Source organism: Erpetoichthys calabaricus, chromosome 9 (genome assembly GCF_900747795.2).
Source record: "Erpetoichthys calabaricus chromosome 9, fErpCal1.3, whole genome shotgun sequence".
Classification (NCBI taxonomy): Eukaryota; Metazoa; Chordata; class Cladistia; order Polypteriformes; family Polypteridae; genus Erpetoichthys; species Erpetoichthys calabaricus.
Window position 1 is genome coordinate 118,766,567 of NC_041402.2, and position 20,497 is coordinate 118,787,063.

The 20,497-nt window shown below is 38.4% G+C and overlaps 1 protein-coding gene across 1 annotated transcript in view; it reads right to left on the reverse strand.

The window, feature by feature from the left end:
* wtip (WT1 interacting protein) overlaps positions 1-20,497 on the reverse strand; it is a 275,147-nt gene that overhangs the window by 141,178 nt on the left and 113,472 nt on the right. The window contains exon 2 of the mRNA XM_028810095.2: positions 6,132-6,233. Coding sequence (XP_028665928.1) covers positions 6,132-6,233 — 102 coding nt within the window. The remainder of the gene's footprint in view (positions 1-6,131; positions 6,234-20,497) is intronic.

The following is a 20,497-nucleotide window of genomic DNA, read 5'->3' on the forward strand; positions in this document are numbered from 1 at the left end:
ACTGCATAGGTATTTTTAACTGATGACATGGTATAACGTTATAAGTTTAATGCTACGACTTACAATAAACGGATGGGTGTAACATATACGGTGTATATACCATTCATGCCAAGTAATCTGTTGCTTTTGTTGACATAGTGTGTAATAAATAAACTGTTTGCGCCACACTTTTTTCATTGAGGTCCAAAATTCACACTACAACAAAGCACTCCCCATTTCTACTTATGTATGGGAGAGAAGCAGTGTTCCCCTCAGAGGTTCCAGTTGACTTGCCGGTGAGTGTTTACTTACAGCTCTGTGTGTAAATTTATATTATTATATATTATGAATAATGAATTATTTTGTCAGAAGCCGCAAATATTAGCATACTAGCAATAAAATAATTGAAAGGAAATTAAATATTGAGTGAAGATTATTTTCTTATTTTGAATAACAGCAGTATGTTACACCTAACACTACTATTGCTTTTTCAAAATACTGAAAATTAATCAAATGACTGATGTTAAAGCTTGTATACTTATGAGAACAACTGTGATTATAGGCAATGCAGAACATTATTGCTTGGTTTGTTCCAAGCTGGAAGTTGATCCCAACAAAAGCACAATTGAAATGGTAACAATATTTCAACATGTACCATCCACAATAATATAATATCCTACTATGCTCATTTTCACTCTTCATAATTTTGTTCTTGGGGTCTAGTAATATAACTTAACAAGTAACATATTAACTGCTTCTACACCTGCTTGGCCGCATCGGAAGAAATAGTTAATTGAATCAGTCACTATTATTACTGTTTCCATGTTCAGACTAATCGTTATGTTTTATTTTTCAGGTGCAGTGTGATATGTGCAGTCGCTGGGCACATTTTGAATGTGCAAAATACAATGAAAAAATTGAAATAGCATATGTTTGTAAAAAATGTATAGATAAATAAGTATTGTTCTTTGGTCTTTGTTGTTGGAGTGTTTTATTGTTCACAAATGTATGTAAATTAAAGCCTTTCTATTCTTCCTATGATGTGCTACTGTTTTATTTGAAATGCCCTCAAATAAGGTGCTTTATGGACCTTAAAAGTTTCACTTAATATATTCAATAAAAAATATTATACATATTTTATAATGTTGTATGTAATACAGTTGTTGTTTATTTTGTTATACTATACTGTATATAATGTGTCAGCTTTGCAGTATATTTCAGTCCTTGGAAATGTGTTACTGATGTACCCATATGCATTATGAAGGTATGATGTTTAGTTAGTGTTATTTACCCCATCGACATGATCTACCCATATGCATTATAAAGGTAGGATGTTTAGTTAGTGTTATTTACCCCATCGAGATGATCTACCCATATGCATTATAAAGATAAGATGTTTAGTTAGTGTTATTTACCCCATCGAGATGATCTACCCATATGCGTTATGAAGGTAGGATGTTTAGTTAGTGTTATTTACCCCATCGAGATGATCTACCCATGTGTATAATAAAGGTAGGATGTTTAGTTAGTGTTATTTACCCCATCGAGATGATCTACCCATATGCATTATAAAGGTAGGATGTTTCGATAAGGTAGCACCAATCGATAGATACATCTGTCGAAATAAACTACGGTAGGATACTTCGACAAAGTAGGACAAATCGTCAGAATACCGGCCCCAAGGATGACGTCACTTCCGACCATGAGGACGCCACTCCCAGTTCCTGCTACGATGACGTAATTTCCTTTCCAGGCCTTTAAAACTGCCATCTTGCCTCAATAAAGTCAGTTCTGTTCTGGACTCTGAACCATTCACACCTTGTACAGAAAACAAGCAATTTTGCAGCAGAGCATATTATACGGGTGGCTGCCCCAAACCTTTGTGATGTCTCTGACTCGTTCTTCTGACACTGTATAATGTCAAATGTTTTCTTTCTTTTTAGTCATATATATATTGTGGAAGACTGGGGGTAAGAGTGCCCCCTAATCCGGACACAGACAGGCTCAGAGACGCACACTTTTATTTTCTTTTTCTTTAGCACACAGTGCCCAAATCACCAATTACTCAGTCCCTTTCCATTTCCTTTTATCTTTCTCTCTTTCTTTCTATCTTCACCACCTCCACTCCTCCACCTCCTGAATTCGCCTCCCAAAATTGAGTGAGGCGGCCTCTTTTATAGTGCACCCGGAAGATGCACTCTGATCTCCTTCTGGAAGCACTCCCAGGTGTGGCAGAAGTGCTGCCATCCAGGGCTCCACAATTGTCCAGGTGGCCCCTGGCAGTGGCCATGGGCCCCAGCAGGGTTGAGCTTCCAAGCTCCAAGGCTGAGGCTCCGATGCAATCCAGGGGGGCTGCCCTCTCGTGTTCTTTGGGGTATGGGGGATTGGTTCTGTCCCAGTCGCAAGGGTCCAAGCCATCTGCCACAATTATTTAAGGAAAAGCCAGATTTTTCTCTGAGATCTTTCTTAGTCCCATCTATCTATCTATCTATCTATCTATCTAATAAAATCCAAGACAAATTTTTTCATTTTGTACTAGGGGGCTTTGCCACCTGCTCACTTTGCTTGCCCACCCTCATCCTCCCCGGGGCGCACAACGCGCCATCAAATTCCCATTTCTGCCTCTTGTGTTGTGAAGAGGGGGCTGAACGCACGCTAAGGAAATGCAGTCGCTCCTCCGAAACCACTTCTTAAACGGTGATACAATGGGAAACAAATACATTTTTTTTTTACCTCCTCTATTTTCTTGATCAGCTGGCTTGCTGCTGCTGCACGATCTGCATGTCATGCAGCGTTTCAAACATTTAAAAGCCTGTACAGCAGATGTCCTCTTTGTCTCGCGGGACGTTAAAGTGTCTCCGAGAAAATCACATCTCGACCCGAGTTTTTTTTATATAATAGAGAGATAAGTCAGTGTACCTAAATGACTAGAAAATAACTCAGTTTTTGTTTTTGGGAATAAATATAAATCTATGCATTTGACACAAGGTATGAACACACACATAATTATGCATATACAAGGCCTGTTCACAAATTTAACTGACCTTGTGACGTTGGGAAACAAAATGTCTCTTCTAGCAAGCCATTTATATGCTTGCTCCTCAGTAACTAGCCAGTCAATGTCTGGCCTTAATACGGCCTCTGGGCAGGGAGCAAGGAGACATTGGGGTGACAAAATCTGTGTGCTTGGTTTTTGCTAAGTGAGCAATTAGGATGTCAGTCAATAAGCCTTCAAAGTGTTCCAGATGGGATAACAATACACAAAGCCGAAAGCTGTGGATGCAAGGGTTTTACAATTTAATGGAGACAATCAAAACATCCATTCAAGAAATGCAAGTGCAAGTGACCAAATACAAAAGTGCTTCACACATGCTTTTACTTTTCCAAAGTGGCAGTTTTGCAGAGTTTCAGAGAGCTGGAAATGTTTCTGACAATCCTTCTACAGTATTCTGACAGGCTTCAAGTTGACAATGCTATTTAGTTATTAATGCAGTCAGGGCTGAGGAAATGTACAGTAATAATCTGAAAGATCCATGTGTGATAAATCACTGACATTTACTAGCCAGCAAAATTATTTTTGTCAATAAAAAGACATTTAGAACAATAAGACATTTTTAACTACGTGTACAGTATTAAGGTTTCTCCTATCAGGCCCATAATGTCACATATGTAAAGATTATAACTTTCTTGAGTAACTTTTTTCTAGGTTATCCTTATAATTGACTGTGGACCCTCCAGAGATTTACTTTCTCTAGGGATGAGGCTGACTGGAGTTTTTGCTTACCATTCCTTTGTTAATTTAAGCCCAAATTAACTTGTTCATTGAAACTGGCATATCTACAAGGCTACGTGACATGCCAAGGTCACTGCAAAATCTGCTACTTCTCTCAACCTTAGATTTAACAGATCATGTGTTGCATGAGTAAATGTTATGGAAGAATGTTTAAAAAAAAAAAAAAAAAAAAATTCCTTTATATTTTTGCTGTGTTAGGCTACTTGATAAATTGATTATTTACATGCAAAAGTGCAGTTTGTTCAACATAATTTGTCAAAAATATAAGCATATTATAAAATTGTTCATAATCAGTATCTGATTTTGATTTTGCTTGTTTTTAATGGGGCATACCTATAGGTTTCCCCCACATGAAACAAATATATCCAAACCCATTAAATCTACTGTTATGTATATTTGTGTCTCAAAAGTAAACTGCATAATCTCTTTTTAACTGAAACTAATATATACAAAAATAAAATAGAAACACTTTTTACAAAATTAAAAGTAAACTAAAACTACAAATACATTATGAAGGAAAACTAAACTGAATTTCGAAGAAAACAATACAGAAATACAAATTAATGTAAAAAACAGAACCATAATAACATTGCTCTGACAAAATGACATTCTCCAGAAAGCCTCTGACCTTCACCAAAATCTGTCTCCTCCCTTGTTCAGTACGGCTGGAAAATCACCTGAGGAATATCTATTAAGCCATGCTGTGAAAAAGCTTCTGTGCAACATTTACGAATGTACAGTGGAACCTCGAGATACGATCACCTCTGTATATGAGAAATTCAAAATACGAGGAAAGTATGAGCGAAAATTTCTGATCTAAATGCGAGCATTGGCTCGCGTAACGAGCCACGAGCCAGGCTGTGGGTATAGCTCTCAGCTTAGCGAGGGGGCGTGGTAGCAGTTGCGAGCCGCGATCTGCGGTATCTGCGTTTCTCACTTAAGTGCACAGGTGGGAAACTGCCCACATCCATGATTGTTCCTGTGGCTGATGGGCTGCAGCTGCCATGTCCTCCCCGCATATATAGAGAAGCGCGAGCCGGTTGAGAGAGAGAGAGAGAGAGAGAGAAAGAAAAGGCAGGCAGGCAGGCAGGCAGGAGAGCAGGCTCGCAGGCTCGCGTGTAGCTGAACAGGCGAGCCAAACAGCTGAAGCAGGACGGTGTAGAGAAGGTCAGCTGCATTAAGAGTGTCTCGCCTGTTGCAGAGCCCGCAGGTGAGACGCTAACAGAGAAGAAGCACCGGGGATTGTCATCTGTTTTTTAAAGACGGCATCCTTTTGACGTTTTAACCTCGTGTTAAAGGATTGTTATTCTTGTGTATTTTAAACCTCCACTTCACAACTGTTTTAAGGATTATTTATTTAAACATTTATTGAATGCTCTACTGCACTTTGGACACCTGTTTTGATTCTTTTAATAATCAGTTATATTATTTACCAGTGTTATTTATTAAAGGTAGACTACAGTATATATAATTTATCAGTGTTATTTGTTAGGAAAATTGATTTTTATGTTAATATATTTGGGGTGCGGAACGGATTAGCTGGATTTCCATTATTTTCAATGGGGAAGTTTGTTCTAGATACGAGAAATTCGCTATACAAGCTCAGTGCTGGAACGAATTAAACTCGTATCTAGAGGTTCCACTGTACTATTATCCCTCCATATTGGGCCATCAGGCTCACGGCTGCTCTCAAATATGCCATATTACTATTTTAGACAGTTTTTCTTGACATGCAATGTATTCATAAAAGGAAGGAAAATCAGAATGTTACTGTTTCAGTGAATTCAGAAAAAAGCCTACTGAGTTTTTGGGAGTCCTCCTGAATATGCCATCAAAGGATATGCCTTAGCAGGTACTGGAGAAACGTGTGCATCCACACAGGTTGAACTTTGGTGAAAGTGATTAGCTTTGGAGACATGTCAATCATAAAATGATAATCCACAGCAGGATCAAATGTTTCCATTTGCAAAGCAGAACTACAAACAAAAGTAAGATGTAAACACTCTGTAGAGAGAGTTGAATGTGTTAAGAAAAAAATGGAAAATTGTGGTGGTTAGGCAGATACCATACAGTAATTTTATCCAATAAAGGCTGGATAAGACAACGTATCTGCTCACTACTAAACAAATAAGATGATCTCTTATCATTGTGGAGTGTACATATGCTCATATCAACCATTCATTGCAGGGGAAAAAAAAGGCTTCACAACTGTCAAAAGAAGATTTCCCATTATCCTCTGTAGATCACATTAAGGGCTGAGGATGTCAAAATTACTTCATTATTTTAAAAAAAAAAAACTTAAATTCCTACTTGAAATAACAAAGTACTACTTTGTTGAGAATTATACTGTAGTACTTACCACAGGAACAACAGGTGAAGCAGTTTGTGTGGTAGAGGTTTCCCATTGCTTGGCAGGCCTGGCTTGCTCCATAAACCCCCTTTCCACACTTAATGCAGATACCTAGATGTTAGAGAGTGAGAAAAAAGAAAATTAGTCTCTGGACAGTGCTTTCAAAAACAAAGGAAGACAACAGAAAATATTTCTTCTTATTGAACCCAAGCACTACAGGAGGTCAAGAAAAGAACTGTTAAGCCTAGAAAATGAAACCTCGTTAACAGAAGGCATAGCCAAAAAAGTTAAAACCAAAATTAAGTAAGTATAAAAGTCTGATATTTCAACTCTGCAAGGAGCAAGAGTGACAGCAAAATCCCACAACATTCCCTGCATGCATTACACAGAGTGCTATGGATAAATCCTATATCCTACATATGTGAATTTCCCCTTGGGATTAATAAAGTATCTATCTATCTAACTATAGGAAGATCTCTATGGGTATAGCATATCCTATATGGAAATGTGATAGGAACAGCATCATCTAGGCTTAAAGATCATTCCCTAGATTGTGGATGAAAATATGTTGACAGTATAGTAAGAAAAATCCAATATTCAGGTTATTAAATTATTCATATAAGAAATTGACAATACAGTAATCCCTCCTCCATCGCGGGGGTTGTGTTCCAGAACACCCCGCGAAAGGTGAAAATCCGCAAAGTAGAAACCATATGTTTATATGGTTATTTTTATATTGTCAAGCTTGGGTCACAGATTTGCACAGAAACACAGGAGGTTGTAGAGAGACAGGAGCTTTATTCAAACACTGCAAACAAACATTTGTCTCTTTTTCAAAAGTTTAAACTGTGCTCCATGACAAGACAGAGATGACAGTTCCGTCTCACAATTAAAAGAATGCAAACATATCTTCCTCTTCAAAGGAGTGCACGTCATGAGCACAGAATGTCAGAAAGAGAGAGAAAAGCAAACAAATCAATAGGGCTGTTTGGCTTTTAAGTATGCGAAGCACTGCGGCACCAAGCTGTTGAAGGCGGCAGCTCACACCCCCTCCGTCAGGAGCAGAGAAAGAGAGAGAGAGACAGAGAAAAACAAACAATCAAAAAGTATGCGAAACACTGTGCAGCATGTCGCTTCACGAAGCAGCTGCACAGAGGGGAGCAACATGAAGATAATCTTTCAGCATTTTTAGACAAGCGTCCGTATCGTCTAGGTGTGCTAACAGCCCCCCTGCTCAATCCCCCTATGTCAGGATCAGAGAATGTCAGCGCAAGAGAGAGAGAGAAAAGTAAGTTGAGTAGCTTCTCAGCCATCTGCCAATAGCGTTCCTTGTATGAAATCAACTGGGCAAACCAACTGAGGAAGCATGTACCAGAAATTAAAAGACCCATTGTCCGCAGAAATCCGCCAACCAGCAAAAAATCCGCGATATATATTTAAATATGCTTACATATAAAATCTGCGATAGAGTGAAGCTGCGAAAGGCGAAGCGCGATATAGCGAGGGATTACTGTAATGGATGCATTTGTAAAGCAAGTAATGTCAGAGGCTAAAAACCTAAAACTAATATTTTACAACAGTGCTGACTACTGAATAACAGAGTGAGGCAGAATTTATTGATAAAATAAATAACAGTTGGACTCAGGTGGAGGATTTACAACAAATCCCCAACCAATGTGGCTAAAATATGGTTGGCCTACTTAATGTATAGTAAAAGCCTTCACAAGGATCTAATCAAGTATTTAGTTATTTAGCTAGCAACACTGTAAATGCAAATCTGTATGATGCCTCATGAAGATCCTTAAACCCAGAAGTAGTAATTGACATAAAACAGCTTAACAATTGTCCTGTTGTTTTTTAATGACCTTTGTACAATAAAGACTAATTTAATGACTAATGATAATGCCAAGTGACTAATGTTTTAAAAAATGATTAGACCAACTGTAAAAGTAGTAATTTGTTAATAATGAATCTTTAATATTGAAATACAGGAAAAATATTGTTTACAACAAACAGAACCACCATCACGTATGGCCATAAGCACTCTCCAAGTGTAATACTTCTGAAAAAAATGAGCCACTGCACAGCCTGGAGGGATGACTATAATAGGTGTAGACCTTTTCCCTAGTACAGTGGCATGAATTTTCATTGGCAGACTGAGAAGTTTGATTAACAAAATAAAATTATGTAGGCTTATTGCTCAGTGACCATAAAAATAATAAATTCCCTTAAAACACATTTTTTAACTAAAAATATGTACAGAAATATGTACAATATATATGGCATTAAAGAGAATAAAATGTTTTATCACAATTACAAGCGGTCATATTTAATTTCTTCTCTAATGAACTTATCTTAAACAAAAAAATTTAAAGAAGTTTTCATAATTTGTCTCACAAAAAATAAATAATATATTCACATACATTGATTCAATTAATTGATATAGGTAGTTAATCGCCAACTACTCTGACCCCCAAAGGTCATGCAATAAGACAATCTCCCCTTTGGGATTCACCATACACTTATAGATTTTAATCATTTTTATTCATTAACTGCATTACAGCCTTTTTTGCTATTAAGATATATATTTACTATATTTATACAGGTTATATTTTTCCAGTATACCAGCTAGACCTTCCAATTCTTGAGGGGTAATGATATATATATAGATTACCATTTTAAATTTCTGCAGAACCTTTTTCTTACCAAAACATATACTGTATGACACACACAAATAATAAATGCAGTACAAACATTTAAAAAGGCTGCAAACCTATCAAATATTTATAAGATAGCAAGCTTAACATATTCACAAATAAAAAAGACCAATTTTGCTGTTGTGCTAACATGCCTACTGTTTACTAAGCAGCCATTCTTCTTTATCTCTTCTTTTTCTAATTGAAAATATAATCTGCTGTGTGGTATAGCAGGCGTGGCTCAGAAAAACTGTCCGTTTTAATAAAAAAATAATTAATGTGCTTTGCTCTGGGGAGCAGAGCAGGTTTGAGCAATTGTCTGTACTTTGGGACACTGTTTTGTGAATTGTTTTCAATAATAGCACTTGAGCACTTGTTCACCATCCCTTTGCTTGGTGTGTTTGTCCTCATCTGCTCAGCTCATCATGGTCATGATTATCAAGGGTGTCCGGTTCAAGAGACTCTCAAAATGGAAGAGGGTGCATGGAGTGACCCGCACCGTGACATGCTGTACTTATCACAAATTCGCTCATTGGCCAAACTCAGGCAGTGTTCATTTTAATTTAAGGACAAAATACAAAGGTATGAATTAATTAAAGTGGCTTTTCTTGCTGATTGTGTAATTGCACAGGGAAACTCCTCCAATTGCTTTTTCTCAGTTTATTACTTCACTTTCTTTAATGTAAAAGCTAATATTCCCATCTTTTCACTCTCTGGTAAAGTCTCCCTTGCTGCTCTCTGTTTACAAGAAATTTGCAGCAAAAAATAGACGTGACAGTTCAGCTATCATAATAATTTATCTAAAGGAGAGCATGACAACTAAATTACCCTAAAGCTTAGAAAAGCAGACACTGAAAAAAGTTTTTTCATGATTGGCCAATTTATCGAGCGAGTCTTTCATAGTGAAAATCAGCCAATTTAGATAAGAGGCCAATCAAGCGAAGCATTACTATTTAGCTTTTTCTCCTTCTGCCTTCTTCAGTCTAAATTCATCTTATGTAAGTAATTGGTTGGGCTTGATGGACACCATTCAATTTTCTACATCACAAAATAAATATTAGAGGGCCAATGTAAAAGTGAAAATTCTTACACAGATTAATGCCACCTAACAATAAATATCTGCTTATGGACTGGGCTCATTCAAGCAGTCTGAGGTCTTCACATGCATAAGGCTCAAACTTTTGTTTCCACAGCAATCTAGAAGGGCAACCAAGACAGCAAAAAGAGCCACGGATCATATATGGTTCATATACTATACATGTCAAAATACCTGAAGCTTCAGTAATTCTGCTTCATGCAAAAATCATCTATGTGGCAAGAATGGGGAAGGTTGCTGAGACACAATCAAAAATATTTTTCCATTGCCAGAAGGCTTGATAACTAGTTTAGCTGCTTCTTTTCATAGCTTTACAGAACAATCAATATGTTATGCTCCCTGAGCAGTCCAATACTTTCCACATTTGTCACTATTGCAATACTATGGTGTGAAAACGGCTGTTTGTTTCACTATACATGTTCCATTGATAAACACACATAACCCAGATATTTCACAATTTCAGAAGGCATTGAGCAGCCTATTGTCAGACAAGAGACAAATAATTTAAGCCACAATACCTAGGAGCTATGTCCATCCATCCATCCATTATCCAACCCGCTATATCCTAACTACAGGGTCATGGGGGTCTGCTGGAGCCAATCCCAGCCAACACAGGGCGCAAGGCAGGAAACAAATCCCGGGCAGGGCGCCAGCCTACCGCAGGGCACACACACACACAAACTAGGGACAATGTAGAATCACCAATCCACCTAACCTGCATGTCTTTGGACTGTGGGAGGAAACCGCAGTGCCCGGAGGAAACCCACGCAGACACGGGGAGAACATGCAAACTCCAAGCAGGGAGGACCCGGGAAGTGAACCCGGGTCTCCTAACTGCGAGTCAGCAGCGTTATCCACTGCGCCACCGTGCCGCCTAGGAGCTATGTTTTCAGCTAAAAAGAGACAAAATGAGGTGGATGAAAATTTAGCATTCTGGGACATATGTGATCAGTTGATCCAAAGCTGACCAAAGTAAATCTGTTTCTAAATCAAGAGTGTGCTTACATCAGAATTAATAGAGAAGCTTGTTGGAAGACAAATGGAAGATTTTCAAAATACTTCAACTGGCCCCGATTCATGATGATAACTCAAGAAAGAAGGCATCTCATTTCCTCTCTAACAAGAGAAATACACATTATTGACCCTGTTCACAAAAGTGAACAAATACTGTATCATTTATGTTCCTTTAATAACAGAAAACAAGACAATCTGAAATCAGAAACCATTTAAGTTTGCAGCCCTTTTATACGGCAATTACAGATCTTCTCCTAGCCACTTCATAATAGCTGCTCCTTAGCCTTTGACAGAGCGGCTGCATGAACCCATATGGCTCAAGCACTTGGGGAGGAAGCACAGTGGGAATGCTCAGCAGCTCCCAGGGCTCCTGATGTCACAATTTCCTGCCATGATCTATCCCCTGCCAATACCACAAAATTGTAATATTCCTGCACATTTGGTACAACAAGGAGTTTTGGCTGCAATTTCCTTTCACCTCAGAAAATCAACCACTTCAGTCTTCAGGAGTGGATCTGCAGTGTCTTCTATGTTGATTTTGTCATTATTACATTTTTTTTTTTACCATAGTAGGAACAAGAACATTTGCCTCTCTATCATACAACTATGCACATTCTTGTTATAAAACATATTTAAATGACACAAATATGTACAGAGTTTTCAAACCCATTTATATTTTATTTACACTATATCCTGTTTAGGGTCTTGCTGTGCCCTGTAACCAAACCCAGCAGTAAGGTGGCAGAGAGGAGATTACACTTTGAACTATCAAACAACGCATCAATAACATGCATGTTACTTATCAAGTTCTACTTTATTGAGCACTTTGTCACAGTAAGCACCATTAAACAGCTTTTTGGAAAACAATCACTTAAAAGATTTATTATTCGACTAAACAGAGTGGAACATAAAAACCCATAACACTGATTGTAACACCAATTTTCAGAAATTGTAGAACAATATAAAACAAAAATGGGTATTTAGCATTAAACTTTGGGACTGAACTTTCATAGCCAAGCACAAAATGAGAGTTCATGAAAGACACAGCAAGGAGCAGGGAGGTTGGGTTCAGACAATCAGATGAAGTAAAAGTAGATAGGAACTGAACAGTGGCAGGCCATTCACTAATGTAATGTTTCCCAAAGGCTTTATGTGGTGATCTACTGATCTACTGTTTTTTGGCACATTGATTTCACTTGATGTTCCAACAATGATGGATGGATTAAAAGCCAGAAGTCTGTATAACCATCAGCATCAAGTGACTCCGTGAGAACCCTAACTACAAAGAGGACTATTTCATTTATGTTAGGTAGAATGCCCAAAGGGGACTGGGCGGTCTCGTGGCCTGGAACCCCTACAGATTTTATTTTTTTCTCCAGCCTTCTGGAGTTTTTTTTTGTTTTTTCTGTCCACCCTGGCCATCGGACCTTACTCCTTTCTATGTTAACTAATGTTGTCTTATTTTAATTTCTTATTTGTCTTTTATTCTTCTTTTCTTCATTATGTAAAGCACTTTGAGCTACTTTTTGTATGAAAATGTGCTATATAAATAAATGTTGTTGTTGTTGTTGATAGTCCCCAGGGGGGACACTCAAGTTGAGACATGGAGCAAAAATGGGGACGCCTTTATTAAAATGTCAAACTGGGCATGGTTTCCTATGGATTCACATTTACAGTGAATAATCAGTCTATCTAATGCTATTACTAATTCCTTGCAAAATATTCACAGCTAGGTACAAACAAAAGTTTACAAACGTAGTAGGATTCCAAAATGATATTTCTATAACTTGTTCCAATCTGTATTTTTATTACTAAAGTACATGCACAACAATTAGTTTTATCTTTACAAATTTTGTTATTTCCTAGCAGGTATTTTAAAGAGAAAACCTGACATAACACAGGCTCATGCAAGTACTCAGACTATGGCGTCTTTACTACCCTAATGAGGATGTAATGGCCTCGGCACCACTGATGTCAAAGTAATATTTTCTGTGTCTCATGCCAGTTTTGCACTCAGTGGTCATAAAGCGAATTTGAGGGAAAAGTATAACAAATTGGAGAATAAAAACATTAAACCAGTGTCACAAATACTGTATTGTCAAATATGCACAGATGAAGAAATGGGTCCAAAGACCTGTCTGGTTGAAAAACTAAATAATGGAAGATGTGTCACACTACTCAGAAAAAATTAAAAGTATCACAATGGAAACATTATATTGAGGGAATTGTTAATCAGCAGGGACTGGACAACCTGCTAGAAGTGAAAGAAAATGGTTAGACCACAGGCGATTTTCATCCAGGCAAAAAACTAAACTTAGGGAAAAGGTTCATCCTTCAGCAGAGTAATAATTCTAAACAGATACAGAAAACAACTGTGGAGTGGTTCACAAGCAGGCAGCGAAATGACCTTGAGTGTACCAGTTAATGCCCCTGCCTTCATGAATCTACAGGACTATTTGAAACTGGCAGGCCATAAGCATCACTCTAAAAACAAGGATGATCAAAATCAAATCTGCCATGAGATTTGATGAAAACTGGCAGATACCAAAAGGCCTGAAGTGATTTCTGTGGCAAAGAGTGGCTCAATCAAGAAATATTGATGTGAGACGTGTACACTTAAGCAAACACCAAATTTCTTTTTTTGACTTTTAGATATCTGCTGCCAAATCACTCACTTTGCATTTAAATGTTACCCCTTTTCTGCAATGTCTGGGGTTAGTTCCTAACTAACCAGGAGCACAATCCTACTGGAACAGGCTCAGGCTCTACCAACACTGAACTGAATTGGCTAGGTTTTAAAATATATGGTATACTGGTACAGTAGTTATTGCTGCTGCCCCATGGCTCTAGAGACCTAGGTTCAAATCCCACACTAGTCACTCTGTCTCTATATACTCAAATTTCATCTGAAAGTCAAGTCATGCCGGGGAGCATGCACAGGTACAATGTGCTGCTGTACCCACTACACAATGAGACAATTCGGGATCCTGGGTGGCAACCCCCCAGGCAGACACGCGGCCCAGACCCACTCTCTGTAAATTACCCTCTTTCTGCCGCAGCCAGGTGTTACGTGGGCAAATCCTTGGCCTGGACCAGCCACTCGGGTCCCCAACAATGAGGATCTTACAAGCTGGATCACCCTCAGGGAAACGCACCACAAGGCCGTAGTACCATAACTGACACTCCCTCACAATGCAAGTAATGTGCCTCATTCGGGACTCCATAAGCGGCACCCAAGGATTTTCCGGAAAGACACAGCACCAAAGGGGTCCAGTCTTCATCTCAGATCACTGGATAGCGTCCATGTCTCGCAACCACATAGCAAGACAGGAAGCACCAAGACTCTAAAGACTTGGACCTTCATGCTTTTGCAAAGATATCGGGAGCGCCACACATGCCGTTCCAGCGACCTCATGACCCCCCATGCTCTCCCTATCAGTCTAATGACTTCATAGGAAAAGTCGCCAGAAACATGAATGTCACTTCCAAGGTAAGTAAACCTCTTGACAAGGTTGACACTGCTGATGGCTGTGCCCAAGAGGTCATTAAAGGCCTGGATCTTGGTGTTTATACAGGATACTCGCAAGCCCAGACACTCAGACTCCTCACTCAGTCTCTCAAGTGCACCAATCAGAGCCTCCACGAAGATCACAACATCGTTAGCAAAGTCAAGATCAGTGAATCTTTATTCAACAACAGATGCCTCACAGCCACTGGACCCCACGACCTTGCCCAACACCCAGTCCATACAAGCATTGAACAGAGTAGGAGCAAGAACACACCCCTGACGAACCCCAGAATCAACTGGGAAAAACACATAGGTTCTGCCTCCACTCTGCACAGCACTCACAGTACCAGTGTATAGGGCGGCCACAATATCCAGCAACCTTGAGAGGATCCTGCGAACCATCAGGATGTCCCACAGGGCAACTGAATCGAACACTTTACGAAAATCGACAAAGGCTGCAACGAAACTCTGCCGATATTCGCATTTGAATATCGAGAACCCTCAGTGCCAGGATGCGGTCGATGGTAGACTTCTTAGGCATAAAACCAGACTGTTCTGGTCACTGGTAGGTGAGCAAGTGATCACGGATTCTATTGAGGACGACCCTAGCAAGGACATTACCCGGCACCAACAGCAGTGTTATCCCCCTGTAGTTGCTGCAATCCAGGCGAGCACCCTTCCCTTTCCAGATAGGGATGATGAGTCCCATTTTCCAGTCAGTTGGGATGATACCAGTCTCCCAAATGGAAGCAAAGATTGCTTGCAATGCCAGGAGGACAGCCTTACCACCAGCCTGGAGAAGTTCACCCCGGATACCACAGATCCCTGCAGCCTTTCCTCCCCTCAGCTGGTTCACCACCAACTGGAGGATCAGCCTCAAGAACCGTGGACCCAGAGATATCCAAAGTGCTAGCCGGAGGATCAGCTTTGAACAACTGCTCAAAGAAGCCAGCCCAGTAGGTCACAACTGCAGTGTCATCTGTAAGGACTGCTCCATCAGCCACCCTGACTGCGACTCTCCCCGAGAACAGATTCTGATGTGCGTAATGCTTCAATTCCTCTGTAAGCAGGACGTGGGTCGCTAGACCACAGATTGTTAGAGGAATCTGTGAGCAAGTGACAAACCAGCACATCTTTATCTGCCCTCAGAGCCCTCGCAGCAGTCCTTCTCAGTTACCGGTACAGACCAGAGTTGCCACTGAGCCGTGCGCTGCAACTCTTCCGAAAGACATGAAAGTTATTTTAACTGATGATTTTTTACTTTTACGGCAATGTGTCATACTGATTAAGGCTTTAGGAGCCTCAGACCTTGAGGTTGTGGGTTCAACACCTACTATTGACACTGTGTGACAATTAGCAAGTCACTTCACCTGCCTGAGCTCTAACTAGAAAAACAGAAGAAATGTAACCAATTGTATCTTAAATGTTGCAAGTCACCTTGGATAAAGGCATTAGCCAAAAATATAAATGTAATGTAGATGGATAGAATGAATGATTTTTCATGAACAAGTGAGTTTGCAAAAAAGACTTCCTTGAGATATGGGATTGGCTTTAGAAGATTCTGCATACTGAGAAAGTTAATATTTTGACATATTTCTAAGATGGAGAAAGCACATTGGTATGGAGTTTTCAAATACTAAACCAAACATTTAGCCAAACTAAAGTTCAAGACCTTTTAATTAAGTGTCACCAGCATCATCATGATGCCTGCAGAATTAACACACGATATAAGAACTTATGTTTCTCCTGAATTAAAGGATACAGTACGTAATTAGCATTCATTTACTTTTGGATATGCGTATGTGTAGGGCATATGAATCATTTTCCTAAAGTTTATGTTTGGGCAGCCTACCTGTGTCCATATATCAGACAGCAGAATCATGCCGAGACCATAAAACTATAGCAGCACACAGGTTCACTTACAGTATATTGTAGGTATTTGAGTACAAGTTGATGTAGTGTATATGAGTATTTAAATGGACACTTTAGGCATTAAGCAAAAACAAGCATATTCTGTGGCCTTTCACCACTATTTTGTTAAGCATGAAGAATATGGTAGGAAAGGAGGTGTTCCATTGTACTTGCCCACTGCGGCACTTCTTGTGTGATTTTAGGCTATACAAAAATAAATTGTATTGTATTGTACTTGTTTCAGGTAAAGTATATGTAGTTCTGCAGTTTTTTAAAATGCTTTACTTTTCAGATTACGTTCTTACCCAAACACGAGAAGCATTTGTACAATTGTGGCTTACTTTTCCAAATAAAAAATAAACTTTCAAATTTTTACAGTGTGTATAAAAACAACAGCTCTCTAAAAACAACTGCTGAATTGATCAGCACTCATTGGAATAATGCAATTTCTGTTTGTGTTTACTTTTTATTCATTCCATATGTAAATACTAGTTTGTCAAATGAAATTTTAATGTTTTATTATCTAAAATCTAATTCAAAATGTTATTTCTTACTACACTGAAGCTTCTCCTTAATTAACAGCAAAACTCCTGTATTTAATACATTAATCATTTTGGATAATGCATAGCACTGTTGTCAAAATTGAATTTAACATTTCCAGAAATCAGAATATAAACATTATTTATGAACAAAGACCAAATGAAGACTGAAGATGAAAATAAGTTTCAAAACTTAACAGATAAACATAAGAATATAATGGAAAGTAAACCTGTGTCTTATAATAATTCAAACAAGATAAAAAAAAAATGTTAACATGGCTTAATACGTGCAAAAGCCCTATGTAGCCCTCAATGGACTGAATTCAGCAGGTCAGTTCTAGAACCTTTTCGATCCATTTGCGGGTTAAGGGGGCAAAGTCTATTTCAGCAGGGTTGGGCAAAAGGCTGAAAACAGGCCTAGACAACACTCTAGTCCATCACAGAGACCACACTCACTCACTCATTAATAATAATAATAATAATACATTTTATTTGAAGCGCCTTTCAAAAAACTCAAGGTCACTGTACAATCAGGTTAAAAAATAAACATTCAATAACTAGACAATTTAAAATCCAAATAAAACATCAGATAAAACAGCAATAACAGTTACAATGAATAAGCAATTTTGAACAGATAAGTTTTAAGATTAGCCTGAAATTGGTGAAGGGTAGTCATATTCTTAAGATAAGCAGGTAATGAGTTCCATAAGGAAGGTGCCGATCTGCTAAATGCGCGATATCCCATCGTAACAAGACGTGCTGGTGGATTATTTAAGTTAATGGAAAAAGAGGATCTGAGCATACGAGAGGGTTTAGTGACTTGTAGGAGCTGTGAGAGATATGTGGGGGCAAGATTATGAATGGCCTTATATGTAAGGACTAAAATTTTGTAGTTGACCCTAAACTTTATTGGCAGCCAATGAAGCTGCTGAATAACGGGTGTAATGTGATCAGAATAGGGTGTTTTAGTAATTATACGAGCAGCCAAATTTTGAACAAGTTGAAGTTTATGTAATAACTTTTGAGGCAGACCAAAGAGAAGTGAATTGCAATAGTCCAGGCGGGAGGTGACCAAACTGTTGACTAAAATGGCAGTAGAGTGATTTGACAAAAATGGACGCAAGCGATTAATGTTTCGCAGGTGAAAGTAAGCTGCTCGAGTAACAGAACTGATGTGAGACTGGAAAGATAACGTGCTGTCCAGAATTACACCAAGGCTTTTTATCTGATCAGTACAGGTAACAGAAGTATTGTCTATTACTACTGAGATCTTTGATGCCTTCGCTATTGCAGATTTCGTGCCCATAAGAAGCACCTCAGTTTTATTAGAGTTCAACTGCAAGAAGTTGGAAGATAACCAAGACTTGATCTCAGCAAGGCAATCAGTAAGTGAGGATGGTGGAAGCGATGCAGATGGTGAAGTGGAAATATATAACTGGGTGTCATCTGCATAACAATGAAAGTTTATCTTCCATTTACGAAAAATGACACCCAAAGGAAGCAGATCTATACTAATAAAAGGCAAAGCCCTCACTGACTCACTGACTGACTGACTGACTCACTCATCACTAATTCTCCAACTTCCTGTGTAGGTAGAAGTTTGAAATTTGGCAGGCTCATTCCTTACAGCTTACTTACAAAAGTTAGGCAGGTTTTATTTCGAAATTCTACGCGTAATGGTCATAACTGGAACCTGTTTGACTGACTCATTCATCACTAATTCTCCAACTTCCCGTGTAGGTAGAAGGCTGAAATTTGACAGGCTCATTCCTTACAGCTTACTTACAAAAGTTAGGCAGGTTTCATTTCGAAATTCTACGTGTACTGGTCATAACTGGAACCTGTTTTTTGTCCATATACTCTAATGGAGGAGGCGGAGTCACGTATTACGCCTCCTATGTAATCACATGAACTGAAAACGAGGAAGAGATTTACAGCACAAGTCAAACGCGGGAACGAAGGTAAATAACGTTAATTGTTGACTGTCTTTTAATACTGTGTACTTGTTGAGTGTCTTTTAATACTGTGTAAGCATACATATTAACACATGTGCAATTAAACGTGTGCATTTACGGGGTGATTTCTCAGGCTTAAAAGCTAGCCTTTTATTAAAAAGGTAAATGCAAACTCTTTTCATTCTGAAGGGCACAAACCACGTTAGATTTCAGCCGTTAAACGCGCAAAAATGTCAGTACACCAGATAAATAAGCGCAACATATTATCAGTTGTATTGTATGCTTACAATACATATAGAAATGTGTTAATCGTTAACTAATATTATCGGATGGTGTTTTTCGACTCGCGCTTTGATTTAAACGATTGCATGTCTTGGTGGGTTTGCGTAGCTTATTGTCAATATCTTTACAGCTCTTTTTAAGACTTAATTTAAAAAGGTTTTCTTTTCTTCTTAATAAAAATTTTAAAGTAGTACTTTAAAAGCAGCGCTCACTTCACTCCCTTACGGGAATCGAACCTCGGACGTCAGCGCTAGAGGCTAAGCCCCTAAAATTGCGCCACGGCGTGTGGTTCGTTTATTTGACAACATGCAGATCGGGGTAATTACATTCACGGCATTCGTAGTCTGATTCACAATCTGATTGTATGGGTGGTTACCTACCAGGTAACGCTTATGGTTAGCCAGCAAGTCATCTCGAAGTGATCACTCGAGTGAACACAGCTTCACAAAAAAACAGATCCTTAACAAACTGCTTTTGGTATATTTTCCCTCAATTTTAAAAGGTTTTCTTTTCTTCTTAATAAAAATTTAAAAGCAGTACTTCGCCGGTGCGAAGCGCGGGGATTTGAGTGACTGACGCATACAGACATATTCATGAGTGCAGGTACTTCTGAAAGAAAGCACCGTGTAAACCTAAACTTTAAATTAAGTTCATAGACCTACAAAAGTTTGCCATTGATTTGAGGCAAGATTGCTTTTCTCATGAACAACTATACGTTGCATTCTTAACAGTAAGCTTGCACGGCTTGGTCATATTACAACCTGAGTGCTGAACTGACAATATCGTATACAAACAGAACTATAACAATCGTAATAAACAAACAAAAAAAAAAAGCGAAGAACCCTTGGATTTAATAAAAAGGCTCTTTCCTTGGCGAAGCAAGGAAAAAGGAAGACCTTATATGGCGTTCCGTTTATAAAACAGCGGAAAAGCTGTGTTAAGGCTGCTTCACAAAAAAACAGATCCTTAACAAATTGCTATTGGGATATTTTCCCTCAATTTAAAAAGCTTTTTTTCTTCATAAAAATTTAAAAGCAGTACTTCGTAGGGATTTAGATATATATATATATATATATATATATATACACATATATATACATATATACATATACATATATACATACATATATACATATACATATATATATATATATATATATATATATATATATATATATATATATATATATATATATATAGAGAGAGAGAGAGAGAGAGAGAGAGAGAGAGAGTGATATAGATATATATATATATATAGATTTAGATATATATAGATATAGATATATATATATATATATATATATACAGTAATCCCTCGCTATATCGCGCTTCGCCCTTCGCGGCTTCACTCCATCGCGGATTTTATATGTAAGC